The 18,539-nt window shown below is 52.1% G+C and overlaps 1 protein-coding gene and 1 non-coding gene across 12 annotated transcripts in view; one reads left to right on the forward strand and one right to left on the reverse strand.

The window, feature by feature from the left end:
* PRKAG2 (protein kinase AMP-activated non-catalytic subunit gamma 2) overlaps window positions 1-18,539 on the reverse strand; it is a 276,835-nt gene that overhangs the window by 94,410 nt on the left and 163,886 nt on the right. For 8 of the 11 annotated variants that reach the window (XM_067747491.1, XM_067747492.1, XM_067747493.1 and 5 more), the window contains one exon: window positions 8,409-8,620. The exons of 2 other annotated variants lie outside the window; for them this stretch is intronic. In XM_067747491.1, coding sequence (XP_067603592.1) covers window positions 8,409-8,620 — 212 coding nt within the window. Of the gene's footprint in view, window positions 1-8,408; window positions 8,621-18,539 lie in introns of those variants that run through there. One more of the 11 variants, XM_067747503.1, reaches the window with a different exon arrangement.
* On the forward strand, window positions 15,384-15,516 carry LOC137229633 (small nucleolar RNA SNORA68). Its single transcript, XR_010945785.1, has one exon. It is a non-coding gene; the product is annotated as a small nucleolar RNA SNORA68 (small nucleolar RNA).

Below are 18,539 nucleotides of genomic sequence, written 5' to 3' on the forward strand. Positions count from 1 at the left end.
CTCCCACAGGTGTTGATCCTAAGAGCACTTCCTAATAAACATCCTGCACACTAATATCTACCTTAGATTCTCTACTGATTGGGGAACACAAACTGCAGCAGTCTGCTTAACAGGAAGTTACTCTCGGAGAGGTTAGCCGTCTAAATTAGACTCCTTAAATATAGATACATGAGCCTCTAGACTCGAGCACATTGTGCGTTCAACTGCAGACCCAGCTGCTGGAATCAAGTGATAAGACAGGAGGTAGATTTCAAAACTGGCCCGCATCCTCCCCATCTCCCTGCGTCCATGCCCTCTGCAATGTGACTGTCACTTCCATTTCATTCTGTGGGCCAAAGCAAGTCATAAGCCCAACCCAGATCCAAGGGGAGAGGACACAGATTCTATCCAGGATGGAGGCGCTACAGAGGGGCGGTTCTGAGCCCAGCCTCAAGAAGCCTGGTATGGGGCACCCTGTCTCGTGGAGCCCCGTCACGGTCATGAGAACACATCCAGGCTAGCCGGTTGCAGGAGGAGACCACATGGAACAGAGACAAGCTGTTCTGGCTGAGGCCACTCTGGTCCAGCCAGTCCCCAAGTGACCTGCCAAGTGACCACAGATGTGTGCGTTAGCACAGCTGAGCCAAGAAGAATGCCCAACCCAAACTGCTGACCCACAGAAGGGAGAGTTAAATAAAAGGTTGTTGTCCTGAACTGGGGGGAGGTTTGTTATTCAGCAAGAGAAAAACTGATACAGTACCTACCCCTGTTGGTTACAGGAATCAAGCTGGCAAGAGAAGAGGAGAATGGAGACTCCAGGCTGCAACAGGTGTCTTAGGTTCCCTGTGACTAGTTTTGGGGACACCAAGTTGCTACAGGGGCTGCTGCTAATGGCCCAAACATGCAACCTCCTTATAGGACAGTCCTTGGGTGACAGGCCCCATCCCAGCTGCAGGTACATCTCCCTCATCCTGGGCATCCCATAGCTAAGGGCGCCGCCATATGAAGACACAAAAGCCCAGTTTCGGGGGCTTCCCTGGTGGCGCAGAGGTTAAGAATCCGCCTGCTAATACGGGGAACACGGGTTCGAGCCCTGGTCCGGGAAGATCCCACATGCCGCGGAGCAACTAAGCCCATGTGCCACAACTACTGAGCCTGTGCTCTAGAGCCCACGTGCCACAACTACTGAGCCTATATGCCACAACTACTGAGCCTGCGCTCTAGAGCCCGCGAGCCACAACTACTGAAGCCCACGCGCCTAGAGCCCGTGCTCTGCAGCAAGAGAAGCCACCGCAATGAGAAGTCCGTGCACCGCAACGAAGAGTAGCCCCGCTCACCGCAACTAGAGAAAGTACGGGCTCAGCAACAAAGACCCAATGCAGCCAAAAATAAATTAAAAAAAAAAAAAAAAAAGCCCAGTTTCCTTGCCTTGAGGCAGAGCAAATTCTGGTGCAGTTTACACTCCAGAGCTGCCCTGTTAACAGGCTGAGGCTAAACCTCATGTGAAACCACACCTTTGCTTTGTTTCTTCCCTTCCCTTGGTCCTGAGAGCTTTCTTCTGAGAGCACTCCTAATAAATAAACTTGCATCTGAAACCCCGTCTCAGCCTCTGCTTCTAGGTACTCTGATTGAGGACACAGGTCAAGAGTGAAATTACTAGAAGAAAATGAGGGGAGACGGGCGTGACTGCTGTAGAAAGGAAATGGGATCAGGACCGATCATTTGAACGCCTTCACATCAAGTTTTCAACCCCACGGAAGATGATTCTTCCACTGGTTCCAGGCAAATACGCTCACCGTGTGCTCCCTCCTCCAAAGGAAACTCACCCATTTCCTTTACAAGCCCAGATGTAATGCTTGCTTTTCCCCTTCTATCTTTAACTGCTCCCTTCCGACTAACTCGTTCCCTGTCAGTGTTTAAATCCTTATGGGAACAAACCATCACCTCCATTCTTCCAGCTACAGTCCCATCTCTTCCCCCTCGAAGTCAGGATTCTGGAAAGTCATCTACACTAAAGACCTCCACATCTTCACCTCTTAATCATTCACCCCACATCACACGGCTTCTGCTCTTGACGGTGCCCTTGAAAGTATTCCTGCCGAGGCTACCGATGACCTCAGTCCTTACGGTCCATGGCCAGGAACGTCACTGATCACGCCCTCCAAATGCATGAAACACAACGAAATACAGTTCTTGTGCTTCTGTGATACCGTGTTTGCCTGGTTTTCTGCCTACTTTCCAGGCAGTTCAGAATCCCCATCCTTTGTTTTTCCTTCAAATGCCCACGTTCTTCTGGCTTTCTTCTCAACTACCATACATCTCTCCGGATTATTTCATCTACTATCATGGCATAAATTACCTTCTACATTCTGATGATTTAAAAATCTTAATTTCCAGGGGAGTTCCCTGGTGGCCTAGTGGTTAGGATTCCAGGCTTTCACTGCCGTGGCCCGGGTTCAATCCCTGGATGGGGAACTGAGATGCTGCAAGCCGCGTGGTGCGGTCAAAAAAATAAATATAAACAAACAAACAAATTAATTAAAATCTTAATTTTTAGCTCCAGACTCACAAATCCAGTTGCCCTTTGGACACCTCCACTTAATTATCCCACGGGCACCTGTTGTACCAGCACCAGCCAACACACACGTGTGTCCACTTATACACACCCCCATGTGCTCACATACACACAAGCACACGCACACAGCCTGCTTCTCCTTCTCCTCTGTTCCCTATCCCAGCAAGTGCAACTACCACCCATCCAGTTTCCCAAGGCAAAACCTTCGGAATCGTCCTTGATTCTTCTCTTTTCTGCCCTCAACTAATCAATCACTACATCCCCAGCTCCTTTCAATCCGACGTCTTAAACAGCTCTCTACGTTTTAACACCAGCCCCCTTCTTTCCACTGTCAGCTGCCACCAGGCCCAGATCATTTCACACTGCATCTCATCTGAGCCCCTGCTGTGCCCAAATCCAATCTAACTTCCACACCCCACCAGAGGGACCACCCTAAAATGCAGAGCTGATTATTGCTCTCTGCTGCTGCTGCAAAAAATGTCCACTTCCTTCCTCTGGGATTGTTTTTTTTTTTAAATTAATTAATTAGTTAATTTTTGGCTGTGCTGGGTCTTCGTTGCTGCGCATGGGTTTTCTCTAGATGCAGTGAGGAGGGGCTGCTCTTCATTGCGCTGCGTGGGCTTCTCATTGCAGTGGCTTCTCCTGTTGTGGAGCACAGGCTCTGGGTGCGCGGGCGTTAGAGTCGTGGCACGCGGGCTCGGTAGTTGTGGCTCGTGGGCTCCAGAGCGCAGGCATAGTAGTTGTGGCTCATGGGCCCTAGAGCGCAGGCTCAGTAGTTGTGGCGCATGGGCTCAGTAGCTGTGGCATGCAGGCTCAGTAGTCGTGGCTCGCAGGCTCTAGAGAGCAGGCTCAGTAGTTGTGGCGCACGGGCTTAGTTGCTCCGCGGCGTGTGGGATCTTCCCGGATCGGGGCTCGAACCCATGGCCCCTGCGTTGGCAGGCGGATCCCTAACCTCTGCACCACCCGGGAAGCCCTGGGCCTGGCGTTTGTGCTCACACTGGACTGGAGATTTTCTCCCATGAGAACTACACAGGCTCTATCGAATATTCTATTACGACTATTTCCCTGTTTGTGGCCCCCCAATAGACAGGAGCTCCTTCCTTTGTTCAGTGAGTCCTCAGCTATTTATCGAACCCCTCCCCTGCATAATGTGCTGTTAATAAATGGCGAACAAAATGAACACTGTCCCTGCCTCATAAGAGCCGCTTATGTACTTGTCATCCCATCAGCCTTTCCGAGCACAGTGTCTGGCACCCAGCGGTTGCTTCATAAATATTTGCTGAGTAAATAAATGATAAAATGAGTGCTGTCTACTAAAGACTAATTCATTACCCTCACCCCCTTTCCAATTTTAGAATAAAATTCATGGGAACAAAGTTTATAAAAGTGATTATAAAAGTGATTTTATAAAAGTGATCCGCTTTTATAAAAGTCAATGTTTACAGAGAGCATCTTTTTATTCCAAAAGGCAGAGATGAATTATATCTAAATATTTTCGGGCTGATAGACGTCTTTAAGCAGCTCACATTCCCCTATAAAGATTATGCCAGTAACGGAATGCATGAAATCAGCTAAACGCTTAAGGAACTTAGCACATAAGGACAGTCAACATAATCCAATTAGAAAGAAACACTTAAATGAACTTGAATCCATCACCAGCCCTGCTGCCAAGGGCTGCCGAAAGCAGAGACCTGGGCCAAACTACAGCTGCAGAGGCTGTGACCAACACGCCGAAGAAGCTCCTGGAGGCCTTGTGTGATAAAAGTTACACATGATGAAGGCCCCTGTCTAATGTCTGTAGCCAGTGGGAACACTGTCTTCCAATTTTGAAACAGATCATTTCAAAACATAAGTGTTTTGGTTTTGATTTTCTGATTTTTTTTTTTTTTTTTTTTTTTTTGCGGTACGCGGGCCTCTCACTGCTGTGGCCTCTCCCATTGCGGAGCACAGGCTCCGAACGCGCAGGCTCAGCGGCCACGGCTCACGGGCCCAGCCGCTCCGCGGCATGTGGGATCTTCCTGGACCGGGGCACGAACCCGTGTCCCCTGCATCGGCAGGCGGACTCTCAACCACTGCGCCACCAGGGAAGCCCTCTGATTTGAATTTGATTTTCTGAAGCTCAAACTATATAAACATTGCAGTGTTGACTGGATCATTAACAAAAATGTGGTGAAAGGATACAACCGAAAGTGTCTCTAATTCATAATAATTAAAGGATTGCTCAATCAGCATTAATAGTGTATTAGAATAATCAAATATGTATTATGTGAAGGTAAAATGGGCATAATGATATATTTTGAGACTATAGAGATTTACTATCATTAACTGCTGTATACAGATGTGTAGGGTTTTCTAAAACTGTATTTATAACCTATATACAGGTAAAACTAAGTGCATTAATTGTTTTGTACCTATGTGCTGCTAAACGGGTCTTAAAATAAATTTTGCATATAGTTTCTAAAATAGACAGCTACCATCCCCTTGTCACTTATTTTACCAAATTGCCTAGAAGCACCTCTTAATAGACTGTACAAGGTGAACTTTGTAAAATGATCATGGACAATAAGGTATATGGAGTCCAAATAACTGTGGCTTCCTAAATTATGAAAAAAAACTGTGGTAAAATATACTTAACATAAAATTCATCATTTTAACCATTTTTAAGAGTACAATTCAGTGGCATCAAGTACATTAATATGGTTGTGCGGCCATCGCCACCATCATCTTCAGAACTTTTTTCATCTTCCCAAACTGAAACTCTGTCCCCATTAAACACTGACTCCCCATTTCTCCCCATCCAGACCCTGGTGACCACCATTTTGCTTTCTGTCTCTATGAATCTGACGGCTCTAGGAACCTCCTATAAGTGGAATCATACAACGTCTGTCCTTTTAAGACTGGTGTATTTCACTTAGCATAACGTCCTCAAGGTTCATCCACGTTGTATTGTCCGTCAGGATTTCTTTTCCTTTTCAAGGCTGAATAATATTCCATTGTATGTTTCCATCATGTTTATCCATCCATGACATCTGCACGTTGTTGAAACTTCACAGTGCTATCAGTTCCCCCAGTCTGTTTGTGGAATCGCAGGCTCTGACCAGGGCACAGGGTCCGTGCCCAGCGCTGAGTATGGGATACAGCCGAGAACCCCTCCTCCCTGGCCCCAGAACCGCCTCAGAAAGCCTGGAAGGGCCCAGGCTTGCTGGCTTTCACCAAGAGCTTCGTAGTTGTGCGGTATGAACAGTTAAGAATATCACTTTCTAGTCACAGTCGGGGTGGGGGCAGGGCACAGCAGGCAGACCCAGAACGCCCTCTGGATTCTCTCTCACTTAAACTGGGAGAGGCTGTCCCGAGCACAGAACTTCTGCAATCACGGAAAAACCCTGTGTCTGCGTCCGTACCATCACTTCAAATGATCTAAAGTCGAAATGACCGTCTCCTCGTCCATGCAGTGTCTCTTCTTACACGGGGCTAACCTGTCAGTTATCCCTGGTCCATGAGAAGAAGCCAACATTTTGAGACTTGATGCCTCTCGACCAGTCGCTTCCCTCTTCGCTCCCTCCTCCGGTCTCCTCCCTCCTCCCCCAGGGTTTCTGTCCCAGACCTCCTGGCCCACTGGCCTCTCGGCAGGTTTGGCACAAGGTGGAAGGCAGGAAGCAGTGGAGACGCCAGACTTTCTACCCCTCTGCCTCGCATGGCATCTCTGGCCAGTGGCTGCTTCTCCTCTGCGGTTCCAGCTCCTGCCAGGCAGACACACTGGTTCCACCTCCCATCCGATGGGCTCCCAACACGTCCCTCCAGCCCGAGGGGAGTAGTGGCTTCCTGCGTGTGATCATCTTTGGGTTGCCGCATCATTCCTTTTTTGGGTATATTTGTTCTATTATCTCTATGACCAAGTCTCTTTGCTAAATGCCCGGGAGAACAGAAACCTCTAGATCTTTTCTCATTCATACCCAAGAACACGGATGACCTTCCTCCTGGACCCTTAGCTGTAAGCGGCCAAGGCCTGCACCTCTCCACGTCTCTAGTGAGCGGTCCTCTTGTCCCCAATCTCTGCCAGATGCCCACCTCCCAGAGACAGCCCCCCAACCCCAGCTCCTACCCTATGCTACACGTCACACTCCTTCCCACCCCAAGCCATGGCTAATTTTCTTTTCCAGGAGGCCCTCCCCTCCCCTCTCCCCTTATTTAGAATTTAGACCCTACAATCTCCCAAGGCTTCCTGGCCCTTATCAGACCACACAGTCTTTTCCCTTTCCCATCCCCTGCAGTGTGGACTATTTGTTTCACTCCAGATGCCCACCCAACCTACTTTCCGCTTTTATTTAACTGTTTTATCTGAGTGCTATTCTGTTCCCAGTAAGACTGTAAGCCCTAGAGGGCAGAGACAACACCTTGCATTTTATTCCTCAGCACTTAAAACAATACTCTGCTAAGCTTACACCTAATAAAATAATCATCAGACGAACAAGAAGAGTCACAGTAGGTTCTCTGCATGACAAACACATCTTCTTTCTCCCCAAAGGTAGCAACTGTTATGGTTGGATGGTGTCCCCCAAAAAGCTACGCTGAGATCCTGACCACTGATACCTGTGAATGCGACCTTATTTGGACATCAGGTCTTTGCAGAGGTCATCAAGAAGCGGTCGTACTGAGTTAGGTTGGGCCCTCATCCAACACAACTGGTGTTCTCATAAGAGTTTAAAACTGGACACAAACAGAGACAGAGGGAAGACAGCCACGTGAAGATGGAGGTGGAGTGACGCTGCCCCAATCCAAGAAAATCCTGGGGCTACAGGAAGCTGGGAGAGGCCAGGAAATATCCTCCCCCCCCTCAGAGATTGCAGAGGGAACGTGGTCCTGCCGAAACCTTCATTGCCCCCTTCCAGCCCCCAGAACCGTGAGAGAATAGCCTCCTGTTGTTTTAAGCCCCCCAGTTTGTGCCCCTTTGTTACGGCAGCCGCAGGAAGCTAACACCACAGCTGAATAAAATAGTTACATCCATCTGGATAGACTCTAGCGATACGGTCCTCGTGTCCTTGCTGGGCACAGGAATGATGTTGAGGGTCTGTGGTAGCCAACACGAACTAGGGGGCGGTGATGGTGGTCCCCACACGTAGGGCCCACGGTGTTGAAATGCAGAGTGTTTAAGCGCTGGTGCTAAGCCAGCTTCTTCCATCCACACCCACAAGTCCCAATCCTCCGAAGGATGCAAATCCCACTCTGCTTTGAAAGGTTCACCTTTCCCAGGATGCTTCCCAAGTCAAATGATGTCAGACTTTAAATCTTTAAAATCTAGAATAAAATTTCTACAAGAAACCATTTTTTGGCTTTCCCTATGACTTTTTACTTTAGTAACCCAATCAAGATAAATTCAAAGAAAGCTTTTAATGACTGATTTTTAAAAAGAAGCTAAGAGGGCTTCCCTGGTGGCGCAGTGGTTGAGAGTCTGCCTGCCGACGCAGGGGACGCGGGTTCGTGCCCCGGTCCGGGAAGATTCCACATGCCGCGGAGCGGCTGGGCCCGTGAGCCATGGCTGCTGAGCCTGCGCGTGGGGAGCCTGTGCTCCACAACGGGAGAGACCACAGCAGTGAGAGGCCCACGTACCGCAAAAAAAAAAAAAAGAAGAAGCTAAGAGAGCAAAAAGCTTTTTCTGATCATGTTCCAGATGTTACCATTCATTTGGTTTCCGTTTGCCTACTGTGCCCTCGCCATTTTTTTCTCAGTTTGTGATTCATGATAAAATGTACCAAAAATGTCACAGGAGTGCACAGCTTTAGTTTCAGCTGTGTACAGACTCTGCCCTCCCTCCCATAGCTGGCGGCCCGGCCCCCAGGAGAAGGCCCAGACTTACAGATTTGGAGGGAGAATGGTGTGTTGGCGATGCTGACGGAGGCCTGGCTGAACTCTGGAAGGAGGACGGGCAGAACCTCTGGCCTGTGTCCGGAGGGGAAGAGGAGGCATAGATGCGATTTTCCAGTCGCTCAGGCTCATGCTTATAGGATTCGAGAGGAAACGTGTGCTGCTTGACCACTTGGGTGGGTGTTGATGGAGAGGAAGAGAGGCCTGAAGTTGAGGAGGAAACCACACAGGGCCGTTAGAAATCTGGCTGACACAGGGAAAGGGGCTTCCATCTACAAGGGCCAAAAATCTCAAATGGCAGGAATATAAAAGATCAAATTCTGAATACTGGGGACAAGCTAGTAGACAATGACTTCTAATCCCTTAGAATCAGCTGTGCCCAGAAATCCCCTCGTCATCCGACTTGAGTCGCGGGCAGAGCCGCCTTGCTGTGAAGGGACCGCTCCGACAGTTCAGAAGCTGTCGGGGTGAAAGACTTCTTACACACACACTTCGGAGGCTATTTTCTGCCACTGAGTCCAAGACCATTGGATCTCCCCTCCTCCCCTACAGAGCATGGTGCCAAGAGCACGCGGAGGGGAACCCATATTACTCGAGAGGAGACATAAGGAAGTTCACGAAGTATTCAGCAGAGACAAAGGTCAGGGTTGCAGACGTCACCTGACAACGTACACCGGGGACCAGACGAGACACACTGTTATTGTCAAAATGTGCCACGTGAAGATGGTCACCGTGAGTGTGCAGCAGTGAGAATCACCATGAAGATGCAGGCCGGGGGCGGCTTGGGGAAGGAAGGAGCCTTGCAGAGTGAAGACTCAGATAGACAGGAACCAGGAGGAAGCGGGTGGGGATCGGTGACCAAGGAACTGCAAGGAGGCTGGGGACAGGACTCTGCCAGGGTGACAGGCCGTCCACTTCAACAGGGCTGGTACAATCCTGGGGGCCTTTCTCACTCACACCTAGCTGATTACACCATAAGATCATTGTTATGAGCTGAATGGCGTTCCCCCACCCCCAGAGAGATATGTTAAAGTCTTAACCTCCGGTACCTATGAATGTGACCTTATTTGGAAATAAGGTCTTTGCAGATGGAATCAAGCTGAGATTATACTGGAGTAGTTCGGGCTCTTAACTCTATGTGTAGTGTCCTTATAAGAGGAGAAGACACAGACACACACACACACTGACACACACACACACACACACACACACACACACACAGAGGAGAAGGCCATGTGATGACACAGGCAGAGATCAGAGTGGCGCCTCTATGCGTCAAGGAACACCAAGCGCTGCTGGCGACCATCAGAAGCTAGAAGAGTGGAGGAAGGTGATCAAAGGGTACAAATGACCAGTTATAAGATAAATAAGTACCAGGGATGTCGTGTACAAAATGACGACTGTAGTCAACACTGCTGTATGATATACAGGACAGTTGTTAAGAAAGTAAATCCCGAGCGCTCGTCACAGGGAGAAAAGTTCTTTTCCTTTTTCTTTTCTTTTTATTGTTTCTGTAGAGATGAGGGACGTTAGCCGACCCACTGTGATCATGATTTCACAATACACGCAAATCAAAGTATCGTGCTGTGTGCCTTAAACGTATACGGAGATGCATATCAATTATTTCTCAACAAAACTGGAAGAAGGCACAAAGAAGCTAGAAGAGGCAGGGAGGGATTCGATCCAGAGTCTCAGAGAGAGCGTGGCCCTGCTGACACCTTGGTTTCAGACTTCCAGCCTCTGGAACTGTGAGAGAAAAAAACTTCTGTCGTTTTATGCCACCCAGTTTGTGGTACTTTGTTATGGCAGCTCTAGGAAATGAATACAATAATGTTGCCTGATATTGATTTGTTTTCTAAGATCAGACTCCGGATTTGAGTCTGATCTCTCACATTTATAGGTAACTGAATAAAATTTTTATTTTAAATTGGTTATTTAAAAATACTTAATCACGCAAGCCAAAGCAAAGACATCAGTAGACATGGTCCAACGGCCATCCTCCCGTTCTTTCTGACCTTGACAAAGACTGGTCAGCCTACGAGCCACCAGCCTGGGGCTCTTTCTCTGTGCTGCTCTGTGCCACGTCCTCTCACGCCATCGCTGTGCACACACCCCCCAGAGCGGCCGCCTAACTCATCCCATCTCCCTCCTGCTGACTCTGCGGCCCTAGGAGCCTCCCAGCCCTGAACTCAGCACATTTCGTCTGTACCGAGCGCTACCAGAGTGAACAACGAGCTGCTTCACACCAAACCAAATGTAAAGTATGGAATTCTCTCCCCGCTCCCCGCCCCTCCCCCCAGCCCCCAAACGCATCATCGGCCCAGAGCTGTCCTGGGCCAGGGGCAGGTGCTTGGTCAATGCCGGCCCCCAACAGGCAGAGAAAGAGAAGGGGGCAGGGCCAGGGCTCAAGCTCAGTTGGCACCTTCCCTCCCATATTTCCCAGGCAGACGCATTGGGAGAGCAACCAGGTAAAGGAGGAGTGTCATTTTCCAGGGACCCCTTATCCCACGGAACCACGCCAAGTGGGGATCCCTGCCGCCCGGGCCCCAGGCTGACCTGGGAGGAGCTCCAGGTGAAAGCAGGAAGTAGAATGCTGTCACCACGGTTTTGAAGGTCTCCAGACTTATGACGTGAAAGGCCCCTAAGAGCAAAGGCCCCTAAGTTTCCACCCCAAAGGTCTTGAGAAGCAAGGCCCGTTTGGAGATGGGGCTGGGGGAGTGAGGAGGGGAGGAGGGAGACTGGGGACCCCGAGCAGCTGGAGATCTGATGGTCCAGCAGCTCTGCAGGGGGAGATGCAGGCGCTCTGGCAGGCAGGCCAGGCTGTGGGTGATACCCACGGAGCAGGAGTGAGGCCACGGGCCAGGCTGGGGCGGGCCCGAGCCTCTCAGAGGGTTGTGCCGGATGGGAGAAGGAAGCCCTCGGGCTGCTTTGTTTGTGGACAGACACCTCGCGGGCCTCAGGCCCCAGGGGTGGTGGCGTGGCCTTCACTGGCTCCTGTGACAGCCCACGTAGGCGCCACGGTCCAGCGGGAAACGTCCTGGTCCCTGCTCCCAACTCTCGCCTGGGCCACTGGACACAGGGGCCCTTCCTGTGCTTTCTTTGGGGTGTTCCCTGCATTCGGGGTTTGTGCTGCAGACCGAACAGAGGGGGAAACAGAGCTGGACTGGGGGGGGGCGGCTCTTAGGCTCAAAAGCCTGTGCCACTGACCACATCCTGACCACCCGCAGGGACCCCTCAGGCGGAGCCCCTCGGGGGCCTGAGTTCTTCACATAAAGGACAAGCGGCCCCAGTGACCTCCGCACCCTCAGCCAGCAGCAACAAGCACCAGGGTGGGGTGGACCCTACTCGGTCTCGCAGGGCTCAGTCTAGACCCGTCCCCATCCGGCAGCGACCCCGCTCCAGGCCCGCGGGGGAATTTTCCGAGGCCAGAGGAAATCAGTGCCTCTGAGGGGTCATTTCGGCAGCATCTCTCACGACTACAAACACAAGCTCTTCCCCAGCCATCCTGCTACTGGGCATTCGCGCGTCAGACGTATTCGTGTCAGCACTAGCCAGCCAGTGTCTGCGGTCACCCACCTCCCTGGTGCTTCAGAGCCGGGCTTGAGACACAGGCGCTCATCAGCAGGAAGAGGCTACATAACGCACTGCACGCCCACAGCCTTCTTCCCTGCGGAACACGGCAAGCCCCACCGTCCTTCTCATCTCCCAGACAGGGGGGTAAGTGAAGGACGCAAACTGCAGAGCCGTCTGCATAGAAGGATCCATTTAGAGTTTCACAGACGGGGAAGAACCTGTACACCTGCATCCCACTGTCTGCACTCGCCCAGAGTGCCTGGGAGGATCTGGAAACACGGGCTGCATCTGGTGATGGGAACGGCCGGCAGGGAAGAGGATCACGGTGGGCCCTTTGCTATTCTTCAATATGATGCATAATACCACATGAATGATGTATTTGTTATTCAGAAAATCGCTGTTTTCAGCCACTGTTCTGCTGTTGAGGCAAGAGGCCGGCTAACACTGTCTGGAAGCGCCCTGATCCTGGCGCCCAGCCGGCTCCGACCAGACGGAGGACAGGGCCTGCTGCCCCCCAGGCCCGCTCTCCCCCTCAACTCTCCCCATTTCCCCTTCTCTCTGTAGGATGCTGTCCCCCTTACGACAGTCTTCCGGATGAAGCCTAGTGGCCACTGTGGGGGGACTTTCAGAGCTGGTGGAACTCCTGGCTAGTTCTTGGGACAGAATGTTCGTTTCTCAAGTGCGAAGAATTAAAGAGACTGCGACGAAGTAGCTTGCTACCTAAGACGGCTCCTTAAAGCCCCGACGGCAGCTTCTGTGTCCCCCAGGACTCATCCCACACGAGCACCAGGGCGATCCTGACCCGGTCCCCACAGAGGGCAAAAGGGACGGCTGGATGCAGAGGACGCGCCCTAGACACACACAGCCTCGGGGAGCTGCCCAGGATAAGGAGAAGATGCCGGGCTTTCCAGCCGGTGATGGGAACAGTCTGTTTCTGGTAGAACCAAATGGAACTCCGCGTCCCTCAGGGAAGCTCCTCTCATGGAAATCTTTCCAAGTTCAAGAGATGCATCCACCTTTCCACCTGGCCTCCTGCTTCCTCTCTCCTCCCCTCCCAGAGCAGGTGATTCCTGCTGGGAAACAGGACGATACCCTGGACTATGGGGGCGGGTGGGGGTGGAGGAGGGGACAGGTAAAATGCTGTGTGGATTCGGAATGTGTGTAGCTTCGGGTACGGGGAAAGAACTTTCCTAGAACCAAAAACTCGCCCCCTCTTTGCACTGAAACCTGAAACATCTCTAAGAGGGTGGAGTCTTACGATACCGTCTTACTGGTTACAAAGTGCTGGGACACACTCCTAGCAGCTCCCACCCCCCCCCACCCCGAGAGAGAGAAAGGGGGCAGGTTTATGACCCCACTTCACAGGTGAAGAAACTGGGGCTTAGAAAAATTACGGATCCATTCACTTTAGGGAGTGAATGGCAGAGGTCACAGCCGGATCCAAATTCTAGACTGTTTTTGCCGTGATTAAACTGGAATATCGTCCAGGGAAGGAACACACAGACTTAGAATCACACTTTGGGTGCGCGACTCACCCTTCCAGAAAGCGTGGTTCCACAGGCCAAGAGGAGGGAAGCATGGGTGCCTGGAGGGACGCTGGTGCTGCTGAAGGACGGGAGGGGATGCTGGAGGGACAGGGGGGCTCCCCGCGGTGGCGGGGCAGCGTTGGCGGGGCAAGGATGGGTACCTTCAAAGATGTTTTCTCTTCCGTGCCAGCCAGAAAGAGTAGAGACATTTTCACCAGAGAGGGGACTTCTGCTCACACTTATGCCACTTTACCAGTGGGGGGAAAACTGTCTCATGAAAGGAAAGGGGGCCAGGTAAGCACGATATACCTAAATCTTTTTTCTTTTTTTGAATATTGGTGTCACAATAAAGGGAAAAATGGGGTAATGCTGACACAATCCTCCATCACTTTTAACCTACTTTTTTTTTTTTTTTTTTTTTTATTTTTGGCTGTGTTGGGTCTTCGTTGCTGCACACAGGCTTTCTCTAGTTGGTCGCGAGTGGGGGCTACTCTTCGTTGCAGTGCGCGGGCTTCTCATTGCGGTGGCTTCTCTTGCTGTGGAGCACGGGCTCTAGGTGCCCCGGCTTCAGTAGTTGTGGCATGCAGGCTCAGTAGTTGTGGTGCACAGGCTTAGTTGCTCCGCGGCATGTGGGATCTTCCTGGGCCAGGGCCTGAACCCGTGTCCCCTGCATTGGCAGGTGGATTCTTAACCACTGCGCCACCAGGGAAGTCCCCCCATTCCTTTTACAGAGACCAATTTCTTTCTTTTTGTTTTTGTTTTATTGCTTTTTTTTTTTTTTGACTTAAAACAACAATAAATGTTTATTAATTCGCACAGTTTCAGTGTGTCAGGAATCTGGGAGCAGCTTGGTTGGATGGTTTGGGGTTGGAGTCTTCCGTGAGGCCGCGGTCAAGGCTCCAGTCCCAATTTATTTCCTAATTGTAGGATAAACTGCCAAATTCAGTCTCTCAGGAGAACCATGTGTCCGACTGGCCAGCTGCTATGGGCCAGGTCAAGATGCAGCAGACAAGTCCCACCTTTCAGTCTGGCTGGAGGAAACGGGACAAAAGGAAAACCAGCAGCAACACCACCAGCAGCGCTCCATGAGCACCAAGAGAGAAATGCCTGTGAGGCCAAAACCAGAGGCGCTCGGGGAAACGGCTGGGGGGCGGGGACGCCCCCGGACACACCCGGAAGAGCCGGGCCTCAACTCCGGAGAATGAAAAGGGCCCACCTCTGATTAAGGTGACTCTCCCATGGGCCCAGACAGCACGGAGCTGTGGCAACAAAACCAAGAAGGACACACAGCTTCCCCTGTCTTGTTCTTCCGAGAAGGCTCTCCCTCCTTCCCCAGCTCCTTGAGGCCTTTGTTAGCGCCTCTGTCAGCCTCTGAGAGTGAACAATGCCTTCGAGTCTCCCGAGGCTGCAGCCAGGGCCCGTGAATAGGCTCAGTGAGCGAACAGAAGCGACTCTGGCAGCCACGCCAGACACCAGGCCAGTGGCTCCAGACACCAGGGAGCCACGAGCTGGTGACTTCACAGGGCCAGGCTGTGCTGGCGTGAGCTACGTCTGGAGAGAAGGGGAGAAAGGAGAACGGCGGTGCCACCGGAAGAAAGCGAACAGGGGCCAGCAGAGCGATGCAGAGGACAGGCCTGCATTTCAGGAGCCTGAAGATCCAGGCCTAGTCTCACCACTAACTAGCCAACCCCGTTTTGTAAAAATAAACCAGGTAGACAAGATGGCCGTGTGGTGTGCACCTGCATGTGCTCCCCCCTCCCTCCCCCCTTCCTTAGGCACCAGCCCTTTTCATGCATGTGAGCACTTGGCTAACAAGGCTGGGTCTGAAATACCAAGGAAGAAAAACCAACATGAAAAAATTCATTTTCCAAGCACCTAAACCCAAGAACTGCTGTTTCTTGTAACAGCGGTTTCAACAGAGATGCTAACAGCGAGTGGATCTTGTCGCCTTTGGGGGGCTGCAGCCGTGCCCCTCAAAGTGGATTTGGAGGTTCTACACACTTGGTAGCCAGTACCTGCTGGGACCAGATGCTGTGGCCCCTCGTTCCCCAAGTGCCCCCCTCCTGATACCTGCAGACCGAGGCATGGGCTCCCGGCACCGTGCCCGGGCCCACTCGATCCAGGTCGTGAAGGGGGAGGAGACGGCAGCCAGCAAGTGCTGCCGACCAGAAGCCAAGCAGCCCCACGACTCCAAGGTCCAATTCCCGCTGCCCCGCCGGGCCCTCCGTCGCCGGCACAAGCCACGCTTCACCACCAAGAGGCCCAACGCCTTCTTTTAGATGCAGGGCCGCCCCGTCCCCAGGTCTGCCCAAATAAAACTCACTGGGAAAACCCGGTGCTCAGAAAAAAAAAGAAAAAGAAAAAGAAAAAATTCATTTTGTTCCTGATCTTAGACGTCCTTGCTGACCATCGTGCCAAGAGCGCGGAGTGAGAAGAACAAAGTTTCGATTTACACTGGATGCGGGTTTGCTTACGTGCGGCCTTAAAAACAACGAACTACGCATCACAGAGATGGGCGGGGTGGGTATCGTTCCTAACTTTGGAGGGATGGTGACGAGGGTCATGGGAGGATGGTGATACAGACAGCGTGTGTCAAACCAAATGCCCCGGCCAGGGAGAGGCAGGGACCCCTGCTGCTAAGGGACCATGCCACAGAGAGGGACCTTAGGAGGGACGGAAGGCCCCGGGCAGTAGAAGAAAGACAAGCAGGGTGTGCACATGCTGGGGTCCGGTCTGCCCTGTGGAGAGCGGTCCTCGTGTACAGGTGCACCGCTGACGTCCGTCAGACACCAGTGTGTTCCCACCCAGGGCTGAGGCCAATGGGACCACAGGTGCAGACGCAGCCCCCAGAGCTGGTCAGCGGATCCATTCGAGGGTCGCAACAAGCACCCTGAGGCCTCACCAGCCTCGGCCTAAGCATCCGTTACTCAGGCCCGGAGAGGACGGGGCGAGGACAGGCTGGCCTGAGCCAGGCCCTGTCCAGGAGGAAGGTCTGCAACACTCCAGACACGCCATCGCGGTACAGGTGGAGGCGCCCGTGGATGGGCCCCTGTGCCTCTTTGTGAATTCCCAGACCACAGGCTCGCCACTGTGTCCACCAAGCAGGCCGAATGACGCATGATGCCTGAAGGGATGAAATTTAGCCTGGAGCTGCCAACTGACTCAGCAGGGCAGGACGGCCAAGGAGGTGGGGGGAGTAACCCGAGGCGGGAACTCTGGAAGGAAAGGAAATCTCCGCCTCGCTCCTCCCTGCGGTGTCTCTCAGAGTAACCTACGGGAGCCTGGGAATTACAAAGGCAGTGTGAGCCCCGTGTCTAAACAGGAAGCTGCATTATCAGGAAATTCGGGCCCGAACCTGAGACCCTGGCGAATCCTGGGCACAGGCTTGACCTGAGGTCTGAGGCTCGCAGGTAGGTTTCTAGGTCCTTCTTGATTTGAAGGAACCACCCATGTCCGGTGGCAGCTGGACTTTCAGGGGCTTGAACTCTACTCGAGGGGAAACCAGACTTCTCCGGCCCCCGTGGGCTGGGGTCTCCCTGGGTGCCAACAGAAGCAGGCACTCTCCTTTGCCCAGGAGGGCGGTTGGACCGCCCGCCCCGGGCACGGCTCGCGTGTGGCCTGGGTCTGTCCCAGCCCGGTGGTGGTCTGCTCTGAGGCTCTGAGCAGAGTGTCCCTGAGGAGTCCCCATAACTTTTCCACTGAACTTTGGATAACTTTCTGCCTCCATTTCCCATGGGAAGGCTTGGCTCAAGACCCTTGGTCTGGGCAGTCCCCCGTCTCCATCCCCGGAGTCTGACCCAACATGCTGGGCAGGACGTCTGAGTCACCCGGTCAGCTGAGAGGCTCTCGGCCCACGGTTCTCAAACCCGGCTGAGCAGGGTCACCGGGCAGCTCGGAGAATACACAGTCTCAGGTCCTAAGGATTCTGTTGAGTGGGTCTGGGAACCTGCATTTCTGAAGTTCCCCAGGTGATACAGGTGGCCAGACAAGTTCGGAACCATTCATTCCATCCAACCTCCTCATTTTACAGATAAGAGACTTCTGAAGTAACTCTAGTTCCCATTCTTCGTGGCCCGTGGAATGAGGCCTCAGCCCTCTCTCTCTCACAGCTCCCTTCTCTGCGAGCAAATTCTCTTCTTTCTGAGTTCCAAGCCCCCTGCCTGGCCTCTGATGGAAACTATTCTTCCTGCAGCCCAGGCCAGTCTCACGCAGAGACTCCCTTGAATTACGTCTCGTCCCAAGGGCCCCCGCTCCTTTCTAGCTGGCTGCTTTGAGACCTTGCTCCAGACGCTCCAGAATCACCCATTTCCTAGAAGATGCTCTCCTGGTGTCCTCTCTACCCCATCCACTCCACCAGGGCCCCTCTCTCAGGGGTAGAGTTTTTGGACTCTTCTCCAGAAATGGGCCTGGATAACTTTATACCCAATGGCTTTGACTCTGGCCATACCTGAGCTTACTCTCAGTTCATATATTAATTTGGAATAAGGTTCGGGGCTGCAAGTTTTGCTTATAGACTCTAAGAGTCTGTTTTACAATCTTCTATAATTGAAACTATCCAAAATCTGTTGGAGACGGAAGTCATTTTGGAGTCCGTCAAAGCACGATGGCAACGTGGTAGGTGAAAAATTCTTTCTTCTAAGAAAACAAACTCTTTTAGGACATTTTCTAAGGTTCTTATTCTCCTCAAAGGAACGCAGGAAACGCTGCAGTTTCCCAGGGCTTCGTGTACCCAACAGCATTCTGGACCTAGTTATTCAGTAGCTGGTCCCAGCGTGTCGATGTTCGCATGGGTAAACCGGCAAAAGAAAACGAAACAGAAACAGTGGTGGGGGGAACGTCGTGGGCATCCACAGGGGTGACTGTGGATCAGTTCCAGCAGTCTGGTCCAGCCTCTGGTGTCTGCCTGGCCTTTAGAAGAGCCGTACCCTTTTCATGCTCCTCTGGAGGCCCGAGTTCTGCTTCGTGGCCCCCAAATGTAACCCTAGCTACTTCACTACAGCAAAAGATAAGAGCATATGTGCCTT

The sequence above is a fragment of the Pseudorca crassidens genome, chromosome 8 (assembly GCF_039906515.1).
Source record: "Pseudorca crassidens isolate mPseCra1 chromosome 8, mPseCra1.hap1, whole genome shotgun sequence".
Classification (NCBI taxonomy): Eukaryota; Metazoa; Chordata; class Mammalia; order Artiodactyla; family Delphinidae; genus Pseudorca; species Pseudorca crassidens.